This window comes from Falco cherrug, chromosome 16 (genome assembly GCF_023634085.1).
Source record: "Falco cherrug isolate bFalChe1 chromosome 16, bFalChe1.pri, whole genome shotgun sequence".
In the NCBI taxonomy this organism is placed as follows: domain Eukaryota; kingdom Metazoa; phylum Chordata; class Aves; order Falconiformes; family Falconidae; genus Falco; species Falco cherrug.
Genome location: NC_073712.1, coordinates 3,731,520 through 3,749,211, shown reverse-complemented (window position 1 = coordinate 3,749,211; position 17,692 = coordinate 3,731,520). Strand labels below are relative to the sequence as shown.

General features: G+C 53.1%; 1 protein-coding gene across 1 annotated transcript; it reads right to left on the bottom strand.

Moving 5' to 3' along the window:
- Positions 1-678: 678 nt before the first annotated feature.
- On the bottom strand, positions 679-8,802 carry RBM15 (RNA binding motif protein 15). Its single transcript, XM_055727970.1, has one exon. The coding sequence runs from the start codon at positions 8,686-8,688 to the stop codon at positions 5,809-5,811; it is 2,880 nt and encodes a 959-aa protein (XP_055583945.1). The 5' UTR covers positions 8,689-8,802; the 3' UTR covers positions 679-5,808.
- Between the last annotated feature and the right edge of the window lie 8,890 nt (positions 8,803-17,692).

The window sequence follows — 17,692 nt, the reverse complement described above, 5'->3', positions numbered from 1 at the left end:
CAACGCAAAGGTTTTAAATTACCGACTCTATCGCTCTCGGGAACTCTTCATCCATTCAGCACTAAACCCATAACTGCTGAAAAGCCCCTGGAGATGGAGGAGCGCCTCACGTATGTCAGGAATGGCTTTATTAACAGCATTTAAACACTTTTAAGGACTCATTTCTCTTTTTCTTTTGGCAATTTGGTTGCAAAGGTTTACGTGCAAGATTCAACGCAATCTCAAACTTTTTCTTCGAAATTAAAAAAAAAAAAATAATCAAAACTAAAGCCAAACATGTTGGGTGAACAAAATAAATCAGAAACTTAAAATTCAGGAACTCCAGCTCTTCAAACCAGCGAAGCCCCAGACTTGTACACCGTTCTGAGATGCAGGGTGGTGCTTCCCTGCTTCTTGCATGCCAGCATCAGCACCGCTTCCCCGTCAAGGTGAGGAGTAAAGCAGCAAGTGACCCCCTTTTTCACTGCAAACAAAGGGGGTGCCACAGCAAGACAATCAACTAGATTTCTTCAGATTTGGTACACCAGGATGGTCAACGCGAAAGTGTCGGTTCTCCCTGCTTCTTGCTCAAGACCCACAACTATCAGATCAAACATTGAGCAGCAGCAGCAAGTAACCCCTCCGCTGCAAACAAAGGGGTCAAAACGTTTGTCGTCAATTCACTTCCAGGCAGAAAAACCATTTTCCTCAAAAGAAACAATTTATTTAGAATGAAACAAAATCAGCTCAACTGTGAGCGCATGTTTGAGTGACAGCTACTTTTAAGCTGTGTGAGCCATAAAAAGGGTATTCCTTTACTTTTCCAGCAATCTTGTGTACACAGCACAAAGCAAAGAGGTCATTTTTTTTTTCCACTTAAAACACGGGCATTGGCATCACAATAGCAGATACACAACTTTTTTTTTTTTTTTTTTAAAGCTGCCATTTTAGTAAAATGCACAAATACTAAACAGATAAGCTTTCTTCCATCGAGAGGCCCATGTAAATTCCACATAAGCCACAGCTTCTCTTCCCAAAGGTCCATTAGAGCTTGGTATCCTATGCGGTTGTCTTCTGCAGTCCACCAGCTTTGCTTGCAGGAGGAAAGAAAATGTTATTTCAATACAAATGTATACAACAGGGTTTTGTTTGTTTTTGTTTTTCCCCCTCCCTACATTATACAGGTGAACATAAAGAGCTACAAGGCCTTTCTGAATATTCTACTTGGACTTCAAAAAGCACCAATACCACCCACGGGCACGAAACCTTGAAATGAAGTCACCTTCTATGTATAGATGCATAACAAGTAGTGCAGGGCTTCTTTTTGGACCAAGGTTAAACTAGACTTACAGTACTGCTGATTATTCAACTTTCAGTAACAGTTAATGGGACGCACGAAAATAACCATGAGAAAAACCAACCAAATTATTGATAATTGGGTTGACTTTCCTCAAAGACCATTTCCTGAAGGCAACTGATCAACAAAAATGTGAAATGTAGTGTTAACACGTTTCTCTTTTGTTCTCATTTTGCTGCGCAATTCTAACAGCGGACAACTCCAATACTAAAGGAAAGTTCAAATCAAAGACACACCTAATATAATTTAAAGTTGTTACTATTCAAGTAGTATTTCTCATCCATCGTTTTCACACAATTAAAACTGTATGAAGTTGAATATTCAATTAAGCATTCTCTGAACCATATGGTCTGCTTTAAGCCCGATACAAAAGTCACCTCATCATTTTGTTTATAAATCATTGGAATATCTGTCCTTCGGTGCTATCTGCAGAAAGTAATAAAGGGGCAGACGAAGGGGAAAGAACCCCAAAAGCTCAATCACACGGCAATTATTTCTTCCACTCTTGTTTCTGTTCAACAAGCATACAGCAGACTCCCCAGGAGTACTGCCCTCAACACTGTTTTTCTTAAAAGCCAGGAACTATGATTTTCCAAGCCATTTTTCCCTGAGTCCTCAGAGTTTTTGAACCTGTCTTCACAATTTTGATTCACTCCTCCTCCCCATTAATACTTAAGGCCTTTCACCTCAGTTACCATCAACCAGATGGTTCCCCCAGCCAATGCAAGAAATCTAAAACTCTTCTCCGCTCTCCACAGGGGGGCTGAGCAAGTTGTTACCAAAACATTTCAATCCTTTAACATCCTTGTTAAAAAAACAAACAGACAAAAAACCAAAAAAACCACCAAAAAAACCCCAACCAAACAAACTACCACCAAAGAACAAAAACCAAAGAGAGAGGGGAAGATTTGTCTGCCTGGCACAGAATGCCCTTCTCTCTCGACAAAGCTTACAAGGATGCGTCGGTATTTGTAACCAAGGAGCCTGAAACCTCTGGATTTGAGGGTAACCTCAGTGCTCACGCTGCAGCCCCAGCGTACAGCAGGCTGTACGCTAGATGGGAGCAAACAAAGCCACTGGCCGGCAGCCAAGGAAGTTGCATAAAGTTTCCAATTAAAAAAAAAAACAACAACCAAAAAACAAAAAACCAAAACCAACAACAAAACACAACCAACAATCAAACCCAACAAAATACTAAAAATCTTAAAACAAAAGTATGAGTCATTTGAGGTTCTTTCCCCAAAGCATAAAGCACAACTATGAAATGATTCAGGAAAAGGACATCCTTTTTCCATGCTAATTCAATAAACTAATGAAATATAGGAACATCAACTGCACACAATGTTTAGAAGAAATACTGAGCTCTCGCTAGAGCAACGTAATGCCAAACACGACGAGAGAGCTAAAGTCTGCTACATCTGTTTTGCTCTATACAGAAGTGGTATTACACACGGACTTCTACTCGTGTTCAGCCCTGGCCAAGACAACTTTGAGTGGACAGTTACTCCAATGGTGCACACTTCAGAACCTAGAAGAAAAGCACAGCCGACCAAGCTGTACCAGTTTTGATGGCAGCACGTGAACTTAAGTGCCAGCAAAAAACCCCCAACGTTGCCAGTCAACTATGTTTTGACATTAAGAACCCTCAAAGGGTGTTAAAAATCCTTGCTTACAAAACAGAGCAGCAACCACAAATAAACCAGATTTAAAGAAGCAGGTACTCCATTAAATAAGGAACCAGAAAACCTGGAGTCAAATTCAGCCTCGCCTGTTCCTTATTACCCTCCAGCGCAGCACAACTTTGACTCATAAAAGCCCGTGGCAGGTATAACCACCGCTATTTTACAAGGAAAAAAAAAAAATATGGAAGTGCACCTAGGATGCTCTTTCCAAAAGGGTTCCCACACTGAGTTTGCTTTGACAAGCTATGTTGACCCCAAGTTTTATGGGTTTTATAAACAGGTGCCTACTGCGTATCAGCGTAACAAACACCGTTCTCAGCACATGTAAGTGTTGAACACAAACAACATTAGTGCTTCTCTTTTCTTCTTCTTTTTTTTTTTTTTTTTTCCTAATTTTTGGGCAGATTTGAATTCCCTGCAGTTCAAGTTTCTTTCCTTTAAAACTCTGCGCTTGCAAGTGACTCAAGTCAGATGCAAGGAGAAAACTCGCTCTAAATGCAAGCAGCACTTCAAGGGAGTTAGCAGCAGTGTTGGTTACTTGCTGACACGCAACAGACACCTGCTAGAATTAAAACAGACATTCTTTGCAATAAGTGATAAATACGCTGTATCTTTTAAAACACAGTTATTTGCGTTATCGGTGTCATTTCAAAATATTCTCATTGTTAATAGGAAGATGAACAGCTGAATTCTGCCATCTATTACATTCACGCTGAAGGACAACCCAGAAATCCTGGATGTTACCCTCAAACATTTAAAAGCATTAAATGAGGCTTCGATGTTTCTATTCAGAAAGAAAAGTAGCTATAAAAACAAAACCATCCGTTTTCAAGATTATGTGGCCACATTCAAGTTCTCAGATCATCGCGATGCTTGGGATATTACATCTACTCATTCCGGTCAGATAAAGGAAATCAAAGCCCACGCAAACCAAAGCACTCTCTGACGAGTGGTTCTGTAAAGCGGGTATTAGAGGTTCATATTTTTGACAGTGACTCTCAAGCAACTACAGTCACACTTCAGAACTGTTGTGCCCGTAAAACACATTCAAGATATTTCCTCCTTCACCTGCTACTCGCAACTGATTCCGCATTTTGAACTCAATTTTTGCTGCGGAAGTTGAAACAGAAATCAACTTGTCCCTGCACCAGTTGCCCAAGGAACGTATCAGAGGACTGACCGAGCAAAGCAGCATCGCGTTTACGTTGCCCAAGCCTCTGAAAATGTGGCTAAGTGCAAGATTACATTCTGGGTTTAAGTGCAAGATTACAATTTTGGGGCCTGTAAGTAGAGAACAGTCAGATTTACGCTTCAGTTCAGAAGCTAGCTGCAACATCCTTTCGGTTGTTAAGCCAAACAACAGGGATTTTAGATCCTTTCTCACCTCCTAAATGCCTGCATTAGCAAGGTGGCCAAAACAGCGGGGAAAAAAGTGCCCAAGGAGCGGGCAAAAAAACATTAAACGAACCAAGTTTTTGGGGTAAAAAAACAAAAAAAAAGCGCAAACTGTTTTCTCTTAGAATTACAGGAACAAGAGCTCAAACCTCAGCATCCCAGACTACTTTTAAGACTTATCCAAGATGCCAAAAACCACTTTACTCCAAATGCCTATAAAATGATAAACCTCATGTAATGCCCACTGTACTGTACCTGAAAAGTCCCTAGCAGACAGCAGTTTCTTGCTATTAACAAAGAGGTAAAATGTTAATGAGAACTTTTATGTAATTAAATTATCACAGAATTAAAACCATCTCTGGAGAGAAGCACACTTGCTCAGAGTTTGCACTGTGGAACCAGACCCCACTGTACCTGCAACTCTTTGAAAAAAAGGCAGTAAAAACAAAAAACCACAATATAACTAAAGTTATTCTTAAAGCACCTCCTTGTTTCTTGCATACCAGAGTAAGCACAAGACATTCACGGTTTGTAACAAAGTCCTCAGCTATTTACCCAACATTGTCACTGCTACAAACCCAAAGTGCATATATGGGATACAACAGAACTCAGAGAAATAGGAGAAATACACCTGTTAAAAAAGCATACCTTCAGTGCATGCATTTTGAGGGGCTGGATGAAATTATCAAACACCCAATAAAGGAATTCAATGTTCTGCAGTGTACCCGAGAGCAGGTGCTGGTCACCTGAAAGACATCAACCTTGAGCCGTGCAACTCAAAGGGAAACCGTTCAGGCTCCCGAGGAAAGGGATCACGCGTGCCAAAGGGCCGCTGGCCTGAGGCCATCACAGGATTTCAAGGACTCGAAAAAATGAGTTGACACCAGTCCGCTAGTACGTCTGTGGTTTTCCATTTCAACTGAGTGCTTTAAATCTGGTCTTTTAGGTTTGAAACTCTTATCGAGGATGAGCTATTGAACTCGCTTTAAAATACATGAAATGAAAAAAGGACATGAATCAAAATTAAGAAGACGGGAGTTTGTTCTTTCCACAACGCACACCCCCCTCCCAGTTTTTTTTCCTCTTTTTTCTTTTTTTTTTTTTTTTCTTTTTTTTTTTCTGTAAATCAAAGCAGGCCTAGCCTCCCTGCTGTCCCCACTGATGGGGGATTTTCAAAATATCCTATTCACGCTAATGACTAACCAACCTTCCTGGGTCCTAACTTTATAGAAAAATGTAGTAACAGAAAAACGGGCAGGGAAAGTCACCTACAAACAAAGATCTAATTTAAAATAACGACAGGGCTGGCTAAGGCTGTATCCCATAGCACCTGGCACACGCTGGAGGGGCTGTGTGGAGGAGTAGGCAGGGTTGGGTACAGAGAACACGAGGGCCTTAGGACGCCCCACGGACAATGATCATGACCAGATAGTCGTCCTCCGATTTGGCCAGCGCCTTGGCCGTGGAGTCCAGGAACTGCTGGGAGAAATCGCAGGGTGGAAAGGCGTGCAGGACCCCGCTGTTCTCCTTGTCTTTGTTACCCCCCACAGGGAGGCTGATCACCCCAGCAGCCTGCTTTTGCTTTAGATAGGACACCAGATTCCTGAGTGGCCTCTGGGTGGAGGTGGTGGCGGCCTCGCTAGCTCCGGCTGCGGAGCGGTTGTCTGATGCGCCAGGCACAGCCAAAAGGATGGCGTATCCGTTGGGACCCGCCACTTTGATGCGACGATTGACCTCGTCCAGCTTGGGCTGGTCCAGACGAAGACGTTGGGTGATCTTGAGCTGAGCTACTTTCCCACCAGTCGCTCCCTCCACGAGGAGACTGCTGGCAACACCGAGGTCCCCCTGAAGCAGATGCATGTTGGACGGGAAGTTGCTGTTCTTCAGCAGAAGCATCCCCTGCCAAGCCAAGCACAGCTTGGGGGCTCCCCCAGCCTGCGACGCTCCATCCTGCTGCTGTTTCTGAGGAGGAGGTTTGAGGCGGGAGCCTCCGCCACCTCCTTCCGTAGCACGCTCGTCCTTTTTGGCTGGACTTTTGCACTCCTGTGCGGCAGCGGCCACAGAAGCACGATGCTTCCGCTCCCGTTCAGCGGAGTTCTTGCGGTCACGCTTTTCATTCTGCCCCCGCTCCAGGCTGCCCCTGCGTGATTCCCGGATGGGCGAAGGCCGCTCCAACAAGAGCAAGCGGGAGGACGAGCGCTCAGGGTCACTACTGTAACGCTCCCTCCCTCCGAGGAGCTCGGGGCTGCGGTCCGGTGGAGAGGTCGTGGCTAAACAGTGGCGCTTACGGGAGGAAGAAGAGCGCTCGCTGTCTGGAGAGCGGTCCAAGTGCCGGCCTCCATCCTCCGCCAGTCTCCGTTTCCTAGGCTGATCCCTGCTACTACTGCCCAACTCCCTCTCCCCTCGGTCCCGCTCCAAGGACCAACCATCCCGGCGGCGCTCTAGGCTTTCCAGTGGGTCATAGGCAACTGCCCGATTACTCCTATCCCGTACAGGGGGTGGGGGGGGCACCCACTCTGTGTCAGGATAAAGGTCTCTGTCGCGGTCTCTATAGAGTAACGGTGGCGTCCTGTCCCGGGCCCCCCGAAGAGGATCAGGTGGGGCTCCCCGGTGAGCCCCAAAAGCAGCCGCCTCCGCCACGAGCTCGTAATGAGCAGGGGGCGGCAAGGGTAGAGGCTGCAGGTAGGGCTGCTGGTACCGATGCTCAGTGTCAGCAAAGTCTACACGGAGCCGGCGATCTGGCCCGCCCAAGGGAAAACCACGCATGTGGGTGCACGCTGCCTGTGCCGCATCCAAGCTCTCATACTGGATATAAGCCCACGAATCCCCTTTGCGGTAATCGATCGTGCGGATGGTGCCAAACCGATCAAACTCCCTGGCCAGGGCAGCAAGGGGCACCCAGGGCCCAAGGCCACCCACCCAGAGCCTGGTAGTCGGAGTGGCTTTCCCATACCCAATCTTGATGGGGTTGCGCAGCAGCACCTTCCCTGACATGGCCAACTTGGCCCGGTGTGCCATGTCCAGATTCTCAAATTTAAGAAAACCATAGGTGCTGGTCTGCCCGCGCCCCGGCCTTTTGATGTCCACCTCAGTGATGACCCCAAAACGGTCAAAAGCTCGCCGTAAATCTGACTCGCTGACCGTGATGTCCAGGTTGCCCAGGAACAACGTGCGGTTGGCCCTCTGGTCATCCTCGGGGCTGATCTCCTCCTCGCCAGCGGCTCCGGCACCCCCTCCTCCTCCACGAAAGCCCCCAGCAGCTGCCACGCCAGCCACCCGCTCCAGCCCGTAGGCTGGCCGCACTCGCGCTTCGTAGAACCCCCCGTAGTCCCTCTCCCTCTCCAGCTCCCTGGGCAGAGGGGGCGGAGGCGGCAAGCGGCCCAGGGCGAGCTGCTGCAGCCGGTAGTCTCGATAACCCAGGGCCCCGCCACTGCCAGCGGGTGACAGCGCCCGCTGCGTCGCCCCAGCTGGGGGGTGCCGCACGGCCGCCGCCGCCGCTGCCGCCACCCCGACAGCCGCTGTGCCGTAGGGAGACTCCTTGTCCAGCAGCGCCGGGGAACGGCTGCTGCGACGCCGGCTGCTCCCTCCGCCGCCCCCGACGTAGACGGCCTCGATCTTCAGCGGGCGGTCGTAGAGCACGAGGCGGCCGCGGGCATGCTTGGCGGCGCGGGCGTCCTCGGGCCGGCGGAAGTTGACGAAGGCCACGCGCTCATCGGCAGCGCCGGTGCCGGGCGGGAGGCGGCTGATTTTGACGCTCACGTCGCCGAAGCGCTTGAACTCGTGGAAAAGCCCGTCCTCCACCGCCTCGTCGCTCAGCGCCGAGCCCAGCTCGCTGATCTTCAGCGTCTTGTACTCCCCGCCGCCGCCCGCCTCCGAGGAGGAGGAGGAGGAGGACGGGGCCGCCGCCGCCGCCCGGGACTCACCCCCACCGCCGCGGCTGCTGCTGCTCCGCGACGCCTCCGCCGTTTTGCCGCCGCCGTAGCCGTGCCGGCTGCCCCCGCCGCCCGCCGCCGCCGCCCCGGCCTCGTACTCGCGGCTGCCGGCGCGGGCGGCCTTGTCGGGGTGCGGGCCGCGCCGGCTGCTCCCGCTGTTGCTCTCGTTGGAGGCCGCCGCCGCCGCCGCTTTCCCGCCGCTGCCGTTGGAGCCGCCGGAGCCGCTCGGCTTCTTGCTGCTCCGCTCGCCCCGCGCCGACGAGGAGGAGGACGCCGAGTCCTCGCCGCCCCCACCGCCCCGTGAACGCTTGGCTTTGGCCGGCGAGCGCTCCTTGCCCTTCATGGCGGCGGGCAGCGGGGCCCCCTCCCGCCCCCGGCCCTGCTCCCGCCGGCGGCCTCACCGACTGACTGACCGCCGCGCTCACGCACCCGCCGCCATCTTGGAAGCCGCGGCGGCAGCGAGCCCCGCCCCCCCGGCACCCATTGGCCGTCCGGCTGCAGCCCGCCGCCCTCGTTGGCCGCCGAACGCGTCACCCCCACCCCCTCTCCCCCGCCGACCGGAAGGCCCGCCCCCTCCCCCTCGCCGCCCTCTTCGATTGGCTCGGTCAGCTGTCCTTCCGCCGGCCGGCCTCGCGCGCCCGCGAGGAGGGGGCGGGAAGAGTTCCCCCCTCCATTCCGCCCAGTCCCGCTCGCTCATTGGGCGATTAGAAAGGGCGCGGCCTTCTGATTGGTCACTGTTCCCTGTCAATCGTAGTGGTTCAACCACGGGCGGCCTTCCCCTGTTCATTGGCCATTGGGCCGGCCTCACCCCCTCCCTCTGATTGGCTTTCTTACCTGCCACTTATAATTGTCCCGCTGCGGCCCCGCCCCGCCCTTCCCCATTGGCCCGCTCGTTGAGACGCGGGTTCCCGTCGTTCCTCTCAAATTCTCGCGAGCTGCTCTTTCCCCTCTCCCTTTCCTCATTGGTCACTGCGAACCTGACTGCGCTGCTCTGATTGGCTAAGCTCTACGCCGCTCCCGAAGAAGCGCGGGCTGCTGCCCAAGCTCCGCTCTTCGTTTATCATTGGGCGAGAAAAATCTCCCCAGGCATCTGACTGGGTGCCGTCCGAACGCTTGCGGATAGGCTAAAGCGGAGATCAGTCACGCTGACTCTGACTCTGATTGGTCTCGGGGGAAAGAGGGCGGTTCCCCGGCAGCGTCGGCCGTGCCGTCGCGGCTGCAGGCCCAGATCGCGCTGGGCTGCGGCGCAGGGCGGAGCTTGTGGGTGTCCTGAGCTCCTCCCGTCTCCTCAGCCCGCAGGGACGCGCCAGCGGCCGGGGAATAAACGTTGTCGGGGTGGGCTGGGGCTCAGCTTCACCGGAGGGAAGGGCCGCGGGGGAAGGGACAGAGCGTTCAAGCGGCTCGCAACACTTGGGCCTACAAGGCGGTGCCTGTTGTGCCCCCGCCCGCTTCCTTGTACGCGCCCGTACCAGGACGTACAGGGAAGCGGGTCCCTGTGTGGCTGCGGGAGCCCCTCTGGGCTGTGGGCTGCCAGCGGGTCGGGGCCTGCCCGGGGCCTGGCCCACCCTCCCGGGTGCGGGGAGCAGGCCAGGGCTGCCCACATGTCACGGTTACACCTCGCCCTTCACTGCCTCACTCGAGGCCTTCGAACCATTGGCAATAATCCCCATGGGAAGCGTCACAGAAAATAGTTACGCTGATACATTTCCCTTTTTATCGCCAGCTTTCCCACCTTTTGCTCAGGAGCTGGAGCTGAGAAGGTGGCCGGGAACGGGAAGGAACAGCTTTGGCTTCTGTCTGCTGAGGCGAAGGGTTTGGAGCCGCTGTGAGCCCCAGGGCAGGGAAGGCCAGACCCCCTGAACAGAAGCAGCTCTAATCGGGGTATGTCGTGAGGGTCCCACTGCCCTGAGCACTGCCAGGTGGGCTCTGGCACTTGCTCTTCTGCTCCCCCTGCTCTGCCGGTGCATAGTGCAGAAGGGGAAAGAGCAAGGCTCAAAGGGTGAGAAAGCTGTGGCAGGGGGAGATTACACCATCCCCAGTGGAAGCGCTGCCCCTGTATCCTATTATCCCATAAATCATCCCCCCCAAACCCTAATTTCACACCCTCGGAGCTGTGCTGGAGAATTCCTGTTCGTTCTTTTCAGCTGCCATCGAAATGCATCAAAATCAAATGAATTGAACCGTTCTATGATTCTGTGAAATCCGGCAGTACCGGAGGAGCAAGAAAAACTGCAACCACACTGCAGTGGGAAGAACTTCATTTAACCCAGCGATGCTACGGCCCCCCTGAGCCATGTTTTATAATCACAGCCTAAGTGGTTTGAAATAAGCAGAGCAGAAAGCACAATGTTCCCTCCCTGTGCCTCTGAGTGAAATGTCCTCGCGTCTCTGTGTCACCCCCTGGAAATAAGATCGCTCCCCAGGAACGTCTTCATCCAACAGAAGGAGAATTGAATCAGCTTTTTTAATAGCGGTCCATTAGGCTGCATTTCTCCCCGTCATATCATCTTCTGACAGAGATGGTACACAGAAGCTCCTGAAATTGTGGGTGGGTTTTCAGCGGTGGGTAAATAGATGATGTCTAAATATAGACCTAGGAGTGATAGAAATTGTGTTTGAAATATATGTTGAGCTTCTGAAAATGAGATCGTCCTATGTAACAACATGGAGTTAACCTAACAGGCGTATCGGAGACAGACCCGCAATGATACAGGAGCTCGGCTCATGTGGATATAATTAGCGTAAAGTATATGGAAGACAGACACAATTAGGTGGATGTGGATCATCCAGATGAAGTGATACAAAGGTATGTGCAGGAGGGGCGGCATCAACCAGCGTGGAGGAGCCTCGGCTGAGGGGGACATGGAGTCTGTCAGACAGGCTTATCGCAACCGCTGCTCTTGTCTGGGTCAAGCCACTTTCCTGGGGAGACACCACCAAAGGATAAAGCTCAGGCATTACTGTTTTCCCCTAGAAAAGTTGCTATTCTGTCAAGGTGTTACCATTTTACAGAAATATCCCACTTCCAGGGCCAGGGTTGCTCAAAAGGTTTCTGGAGGCTGAGTTGGAATTAATTGAGGAAGGAGGCCCAGCCCACAGCATGCTTTGGGGAGCAGAATATCCTAGTTTACAACTAAAAAAAGCATCGCTTTAGTCTGGATCAGATGCGCCCATATCCCATGCAGATACCCCTTCCTGCCACCTCCCCTCCTGCGTGTCCCATGGCATCCATCAGAGCATCACAGAGGAGCTGAGAAATCCCTCCTCAGCTAGGTAAGATAGAACTGAGGGGAAAAACCAATTTTTCCGTATTTCAGCTTCACCTTCGAGGTTACATCTGGTTAAACCTGGCACAGCTCCACCGGCTTGAGAGGAAATGCATCACTTTAAACAGCTAGTGATAGAGACTTCTATCTGCCAAGGTCCTAACCACTTCCTCGTGGTGCCTCGAGTTGGGAACGAAAGACAGAAATTAAAATTCCTCAGCTGATGAGTCACAGCGTAAAAGACACCTTGGGGGATCGCTGGGCCACATCACTGCAGGGACAGGCCCTCCTGATGGACGTTTAGTGTGATTTCGGTCCTCCTGACCCGCTCCTTCCAAGGAGGAACTCTTCTCCTGGATTTTTCCACCTCCGCATCAGCCGCCATCAACGGGGATCTCTGCAGCACCCAACTGGGTGGCACTGGTGTGTTTTGGAGCAGGTTTTGGCACTGGGATGGGCACCAGGAACAGGCAACACAGCACCAGAAAGGAGCCCTGGAGAGGATCAGGCTTTGTCAGGCCACGAGAAACAGCCCAGCATAAGCGGGACTCTCCCCGCAGGCCCAGGCTAGATCAAGAGCACTCTGTCTGCGCTTATATATGTGTGTATGAATAATTAAGGTGCCAGATGGCCCTTGAGCCCCTGGCCTAGATATAAACATCTAATTACATTTGGTGTCCATGGGAGTTGGGCATCCAGGTACCTCTGTGGAGATGGGCTCATCCTAGAGGATGCTTGGGGGTTGCGGAACCAAAGAAACTTGCTGTTTTCCTGAAAAAAAAATTCTCTAGGGGTTTAACTGTGCATCTTCCTTTCAAAACCTGGCTGAAGATGGTTGCGGAAGAACAGGTCAGTCTGACAGAGGAGGAAGAAGCAAAGAGGGCTGCCTGGCAGGACCCCAAAGCCCCCGCTCGGAGCCCTACAAGCATCTCGGCTGGGGAGGCAACAGCTGGTTTGCAGTTTTGCATTCAGACAAGCTGCTTTTCTTCCTGGAGATGCACTTGTATCCCAGTTGGCCATTAGAGATGTCGAAATACATTAGCTTCAGTTAGGCGAGGCCACGAGAGCCCTCCCGGGACCAGAGCTGCCAGCCCTGAAGTGAGCTGTCACGCACTTTGACCCAGCAAAGAGGCAAAAGCTTCCCCCAAACGCTCGCTGCAGTTCTTGTCACGATCTCCGCAGCGGCCCAGACCTTGCCTTTGCCAGCAGGAGAAAAAAAATAACCAACAAAAAAAACCCCACCACAACAACAAAAAAACCTGGAGAACATCCACCCTGCAGGATGCTGGTGAAGTTTGGCAGCGAACACCGAGGCAACTCCCAGCACCTCGAGGAAAGCTGGGAGAGAGCAGATTTCTTCCTGCGGCTGGGAAAGCGGGCTCCGGCCTGGCTGGCAGCGTGGCAATGGGGTCAAGTTCAAGGGTCCTCACCCTGCCCGTGCCTCTGCTGGAGTTAACCGCTGCCAGGCTCCCTTTGCCGTGGTCCAGCTCTGCTCAGCATCATCCCCGCGGGCCGCAGGGACAGCTTTTGCAGCATCTCCCCAGGCAGGGAGCTCCCTGAGCCCCATCCTGCCCGTGCTCTCCTGGGAGCATCCTCGCAAAGCGCAGCCCCGGGCCCCCCGGGGTCCCCCAGCTCCCTGCCCCCGGGGACCCCAGCCGCATGCCCCGGGGCTCTGCCCGCTCCTGCCCGTCCCGCTGCCGGCAGAGGGCAACGGCAGCCCACGAATTGCCGGGGCCCGATCCGGCCCTGCTGCCGCAATCCAGCCCCGGGTGGCTGCAGGAGCAGGGCCCCCTGCCCTGGTCCAGCCCCTCCTAACCCCCCCTCCGCTCCCTTTTCTTCTCCATTTCATCTCTTTTCCTCTGCTGCGTGGGGAGTGCTCAGGTTTAATAAGTAATGAAGGAATTTATGGAGTCATTAGCACAGTAATTGTTCGCTTTCCACCTAATATTGGGAGATTAATGGAGAGGGAAGAATAAACGCCCAACGTACAGAGAGAATTAAGGCAGGATTGGGCATCCAGCATCACACCGCAGGGCCACATCCTTCACCAAAGCCCTGTGTCCTGAGGACAGTGGGTGCACTGACATGAATCTATAATTACAAACATCTGAGCACCCAGGGACCCTCCTGCCCTTTCCAGTCCCCACCTTCAACCCCTGGAGACTTGCCAAGGATGGCCCCACTCAGGACAGCGATGTCTGAACAGGATGGAGGCACCCAATTTTGGGTGCCCGCTCCTGGTCCTTCCTGGCAGGGCCCCGTAGCTCCTCCTGTGGGGATGCAGTCTGAGGAAGCCAAGCAGGGCCCTGGGAAGCTGCGTACATCCATGGCCTTCAGGTGGTTTGGCTGGTGACCATCCATCTGGTTTCCAGTCCATCTGCCCCCTGCAAGCTGGTACCTTTGCCTTCCAATCGCCACCAGTGCTCGGAGGAGCCCAATTTTGCATCCTGCTCGGCTCAGAGACCCTTTCAGTGGGAGGCAGCGATCTGGTCCATCATCACTCTGTGCCTCAGTTCCTCTCCCTCCTCGAAGCCCGGAGGAGCAGCACGGCCCAGAAGGGCTCAGCCCGGCTGTGCTCCCACCAAGCAAAGACAAGACCCGTCACGATCCCGGTAGGCAGGCGCCTTTAAACGGTGGCGCCTCTGTTTGAGCCATTGCCATGTCACCGCACAGTGACATGTCACCGCACAGTGACATGGCTGAGACACAACGAGCACGCAGCAGCCTCGCATGAGCTGGGTCTGGCTGAGCAGATGGCAAACAGGTGGTAGCTCTGGAGGAGGGGGACTTCACATACCCAACGGGGCCCCAAAACGACCCAGACACCCGAGATGTGACTTGTTCTCAGCCAGGGCTCTTGGGTGTGTTTGGTGGAGGAGGCTTCTCCTTGGAGAGAGACAAGGGAAATATGGGGGGGAACCTGAGGGGGGGAAACCCCCCATCTCTGCTCTGAGCTATAATGTCACCACCGAGTGTGACGTGTTTGCAGAGTGAGTGGCACTTGCTCTGGCAGGGAGAGGCAGTGCTGAGGGCTGCTGTGAAAAACCAGCATCGTCTGGCTCCCAGCTGAGACCTGCACCCATTCCCTGTGTCCCAGCGGGGAGGAAAGCAGGGACACAGCCTGTGGCAAAAGCCATTTCCCAACCATTTGCACAAGCAGCTGGGAAGGCAGAAGCTGGACAGAAGCTTGCAGAGAGCCCAGCACTCACACGGGGACACCGAGGAGATGGCCCTGTGTGCCAGCCAGCTCCCAGGCACCTGGCACCTCTGCTCCGCACCTGTAAGGATCAGTACCTTGTCTCCTGCTGTGCTGAGCACTGTCACAACAAGTCCCCCATCTCCTGTCAGTCTTCAAGGCGGTGTGTGTCACGTTCTCATAGCTCTTCCCTGTGACACGCACCAGCTGTGGTGGGAGCAGAGAGCATCATGCCAAACAGCACGTCCTCTCCTGGCCCATCAGGGCATCTTTGCAGCCCTAGAGGAGAAAAGACTTGGTCTTCACGACATCTTCCTTCCAACATCTTCCCAAGCAGAAAAGGTGTCGTGCTGAAATGCATTGCCCTGTGCGGCAGGCGAGAGCTCAGGAGGTGCCTGGAGCTCCTCTGCTCTGAGGACACATGTGCTAACCACAAAACTCTGGGTTTTTTCCCTAGTTACTCCCTTTCCCACCCTGACACCCCCCACCATGCACGGGCAGCCCAGTGCCAGTTCCTGTTCCCTGTTACCGGTGCACAATTTCCCACCTGCTCCTAACCAGCCTCAGTTTCCCCACGCTGCGGGTTTTTGGAGAAGAGTTTTTCTTCCAAGGCAGGTGGGGATGGACGATGCCCACAAATGCCCCACAGCACATCCCAGCTTAGGTCCTCCAGCACAGGTTTGTCACGTCTTTGTGTAGCTAGCAGGAGGGAAAGATAGCAATTAAAATAAATCAGAGGCTGGCAGCTCCATTTGTCGTCTCAAGGGGAACAGTTACAAGCTGGATGGGGTGGAAACTCGGGCAGAAGATAATCAATAAACCTGCAAGTCTGTAAGGAGACACCCACCAACCTTCAGCCGGGGCCCCAAAGTCAAAACCCCGCCTGACTCTGCTGTCGGAGCGATGCTGGACCTGAGGAAGGAACGTACGTGTTGGATTCCCTCGAGCTCTTGGGTTTCCAAGCTGCCAGCTCTGGGCAAGGCTTTGCTGCTCAAGGAGACCCTTCTCCACATCGTAACGGGATCTTGCACACCACGGAGGAGCGGTGAATAATTCACGGGCTCTGGCTGATCACACAGCTCCTGGGGCAGAGCTGGGCAATGAGGGCTGCTCCCCAGATGGGGTCTTTAGCCCAGGGTGCTCCTAGGAACAAGGGGGTCTTGTAACTTCTAAAGGACTGGGAGCTGGAAAACACTTTGGAATCTCAATGCCAATGGACCAGCTGCTGCAAGGAGCATAGGGCTGCCCCCGGCCATCCCGGAGCTTCACACCCATCCAGCATCATCCCCGTGGTGCCATCGTACTCTTCCTCCGGTGTGACCATACCTGCCACTTGTGTCTCCTTACGGGCGCTGTGTTACGCATTTAGCGCCCTGCCTTTCCATCCCTCGAGCTGGTCCATCAGCAGTTCACTTCCACAAGGGCTGGGCTCTGTCCAGCACCTCCTCATCCCCTCTCAGCCTTCATGGGGACAAGGACCCAAGCCGGGCTGTCCTCACTCAGGCAGAGGGACTAGAGCAGGTTATTTCCGAAGAAGGAAAACCATGATGGATGGGACGGTGGCATCACAAACCTGCCACACAGGGGCTGGTGAGAGCCCGCAGGGCTCCGAGGGTTGCATTGCCAGCCCTATCCCATCAGCAGGAATCCTGAGTCTGGCCTGTGGGAGGTCCTTGTTTTAGAGACCCAAAAGGCTCAACACATGGCTTTATGCAGCAGGGGGGCAGTTTGTGGGCACGGGAGGGTGGCTGAGGGCAACCCTGCAGCCTCCTGCCCCTGAATCTCCCCCGTCTCTGTCCCACTAAGAGATCCCACTATCCTTCCCCTCTAAGCTGCGCTAGCTCCCATGGGTCTTTATCAAAAACCGCTCTGTACATTTGGTGCCTGGAGCTCCCTCAGCCATGGACTATGAATTCTTGCTAAATATATATTTAAGGGAGTTATGGGGATATTTTTAAATGACCCCTGAAGCTATTTCTGCTTAATTTCCCTCACTTTTTCCTCCATGCCTCTCCCTGATCTTCTCCTCCACAAAGGACAAGAGCTCATTTTCATCTCTCCTGTCTGGGAGACAGGGTGCCTGGCTGGCTGAAGACAAAAAAACAGTCCAAAAAAAGAGCAGACACGGCTGAGCAAGAATAGCAGCTGGGGCCCAGGGCAGAGCGCGGCGGGGTCCGTCCCCCCTCCTGCTTCAGGGTGCTGCTAATCACCAGCCAAGAACAGCCAGGTGAAATATTCCCCTCCACAGCCCTGCCCAGGTACCCAACAGGGCTGTTAGCCCCTCTGTAGTCTTAAATTAAATTAAACCTACACAGTCAGGAAAAGATCTGCTTGCAGACCTGATGCTTTGGGCCAGTCTTTAGTCCCCGCTCAAGAGCGAAGGCACGTGCCCGCCACACTCAGCTTGCTGCAAGAAACTGCAGGTCCATCCATAGCCCCAAAACCAATTTACTTTCCACCCTGGGCCAAACCCTTTCACTGCTTTACATCTTCAGTTTTCCCACCTGACACCTGTGGATAATCACCCGTTCCTGGAGCTAATAAGAGCCCGGTGCCTCCTGGCCATGAGCCACGCACGGACCCCGCAGATGGAAGAGGTTATTTTCCAAGGCAGCCCTCAGGGGAAGGGCAACGTGTATGTACACACATGTGGCTTTATTGCATCTAAACACTGCCAGGAGAGAAATACAAACGTGGAAAACCGAAGTCTTTGCTGCTGCTGAGAATCTGTTTTGTTAGGTTAACCTTTCCATCTCTGCCATGGTCTCCTGCCCGATCATCTTCCTGCTGACGCCCTTGAGAAGCCACCATCATTCATCTTGGCCCATTGGCTCGTTCATCTTCCATGCAGGTGTGATTTACCCTTCAGGTTCTGCCCCTCACCC

Bases quoted from the DNA above. Each gene is read 5' to 3' on its own strand.
- RBM15 (XM_055727970.1), bottom strand. From the start codon at position 8,688: ATGAAGGGCAAGGAGCGCTCGCCGGCCAAAGCCAAGCGTTCACGGGGC.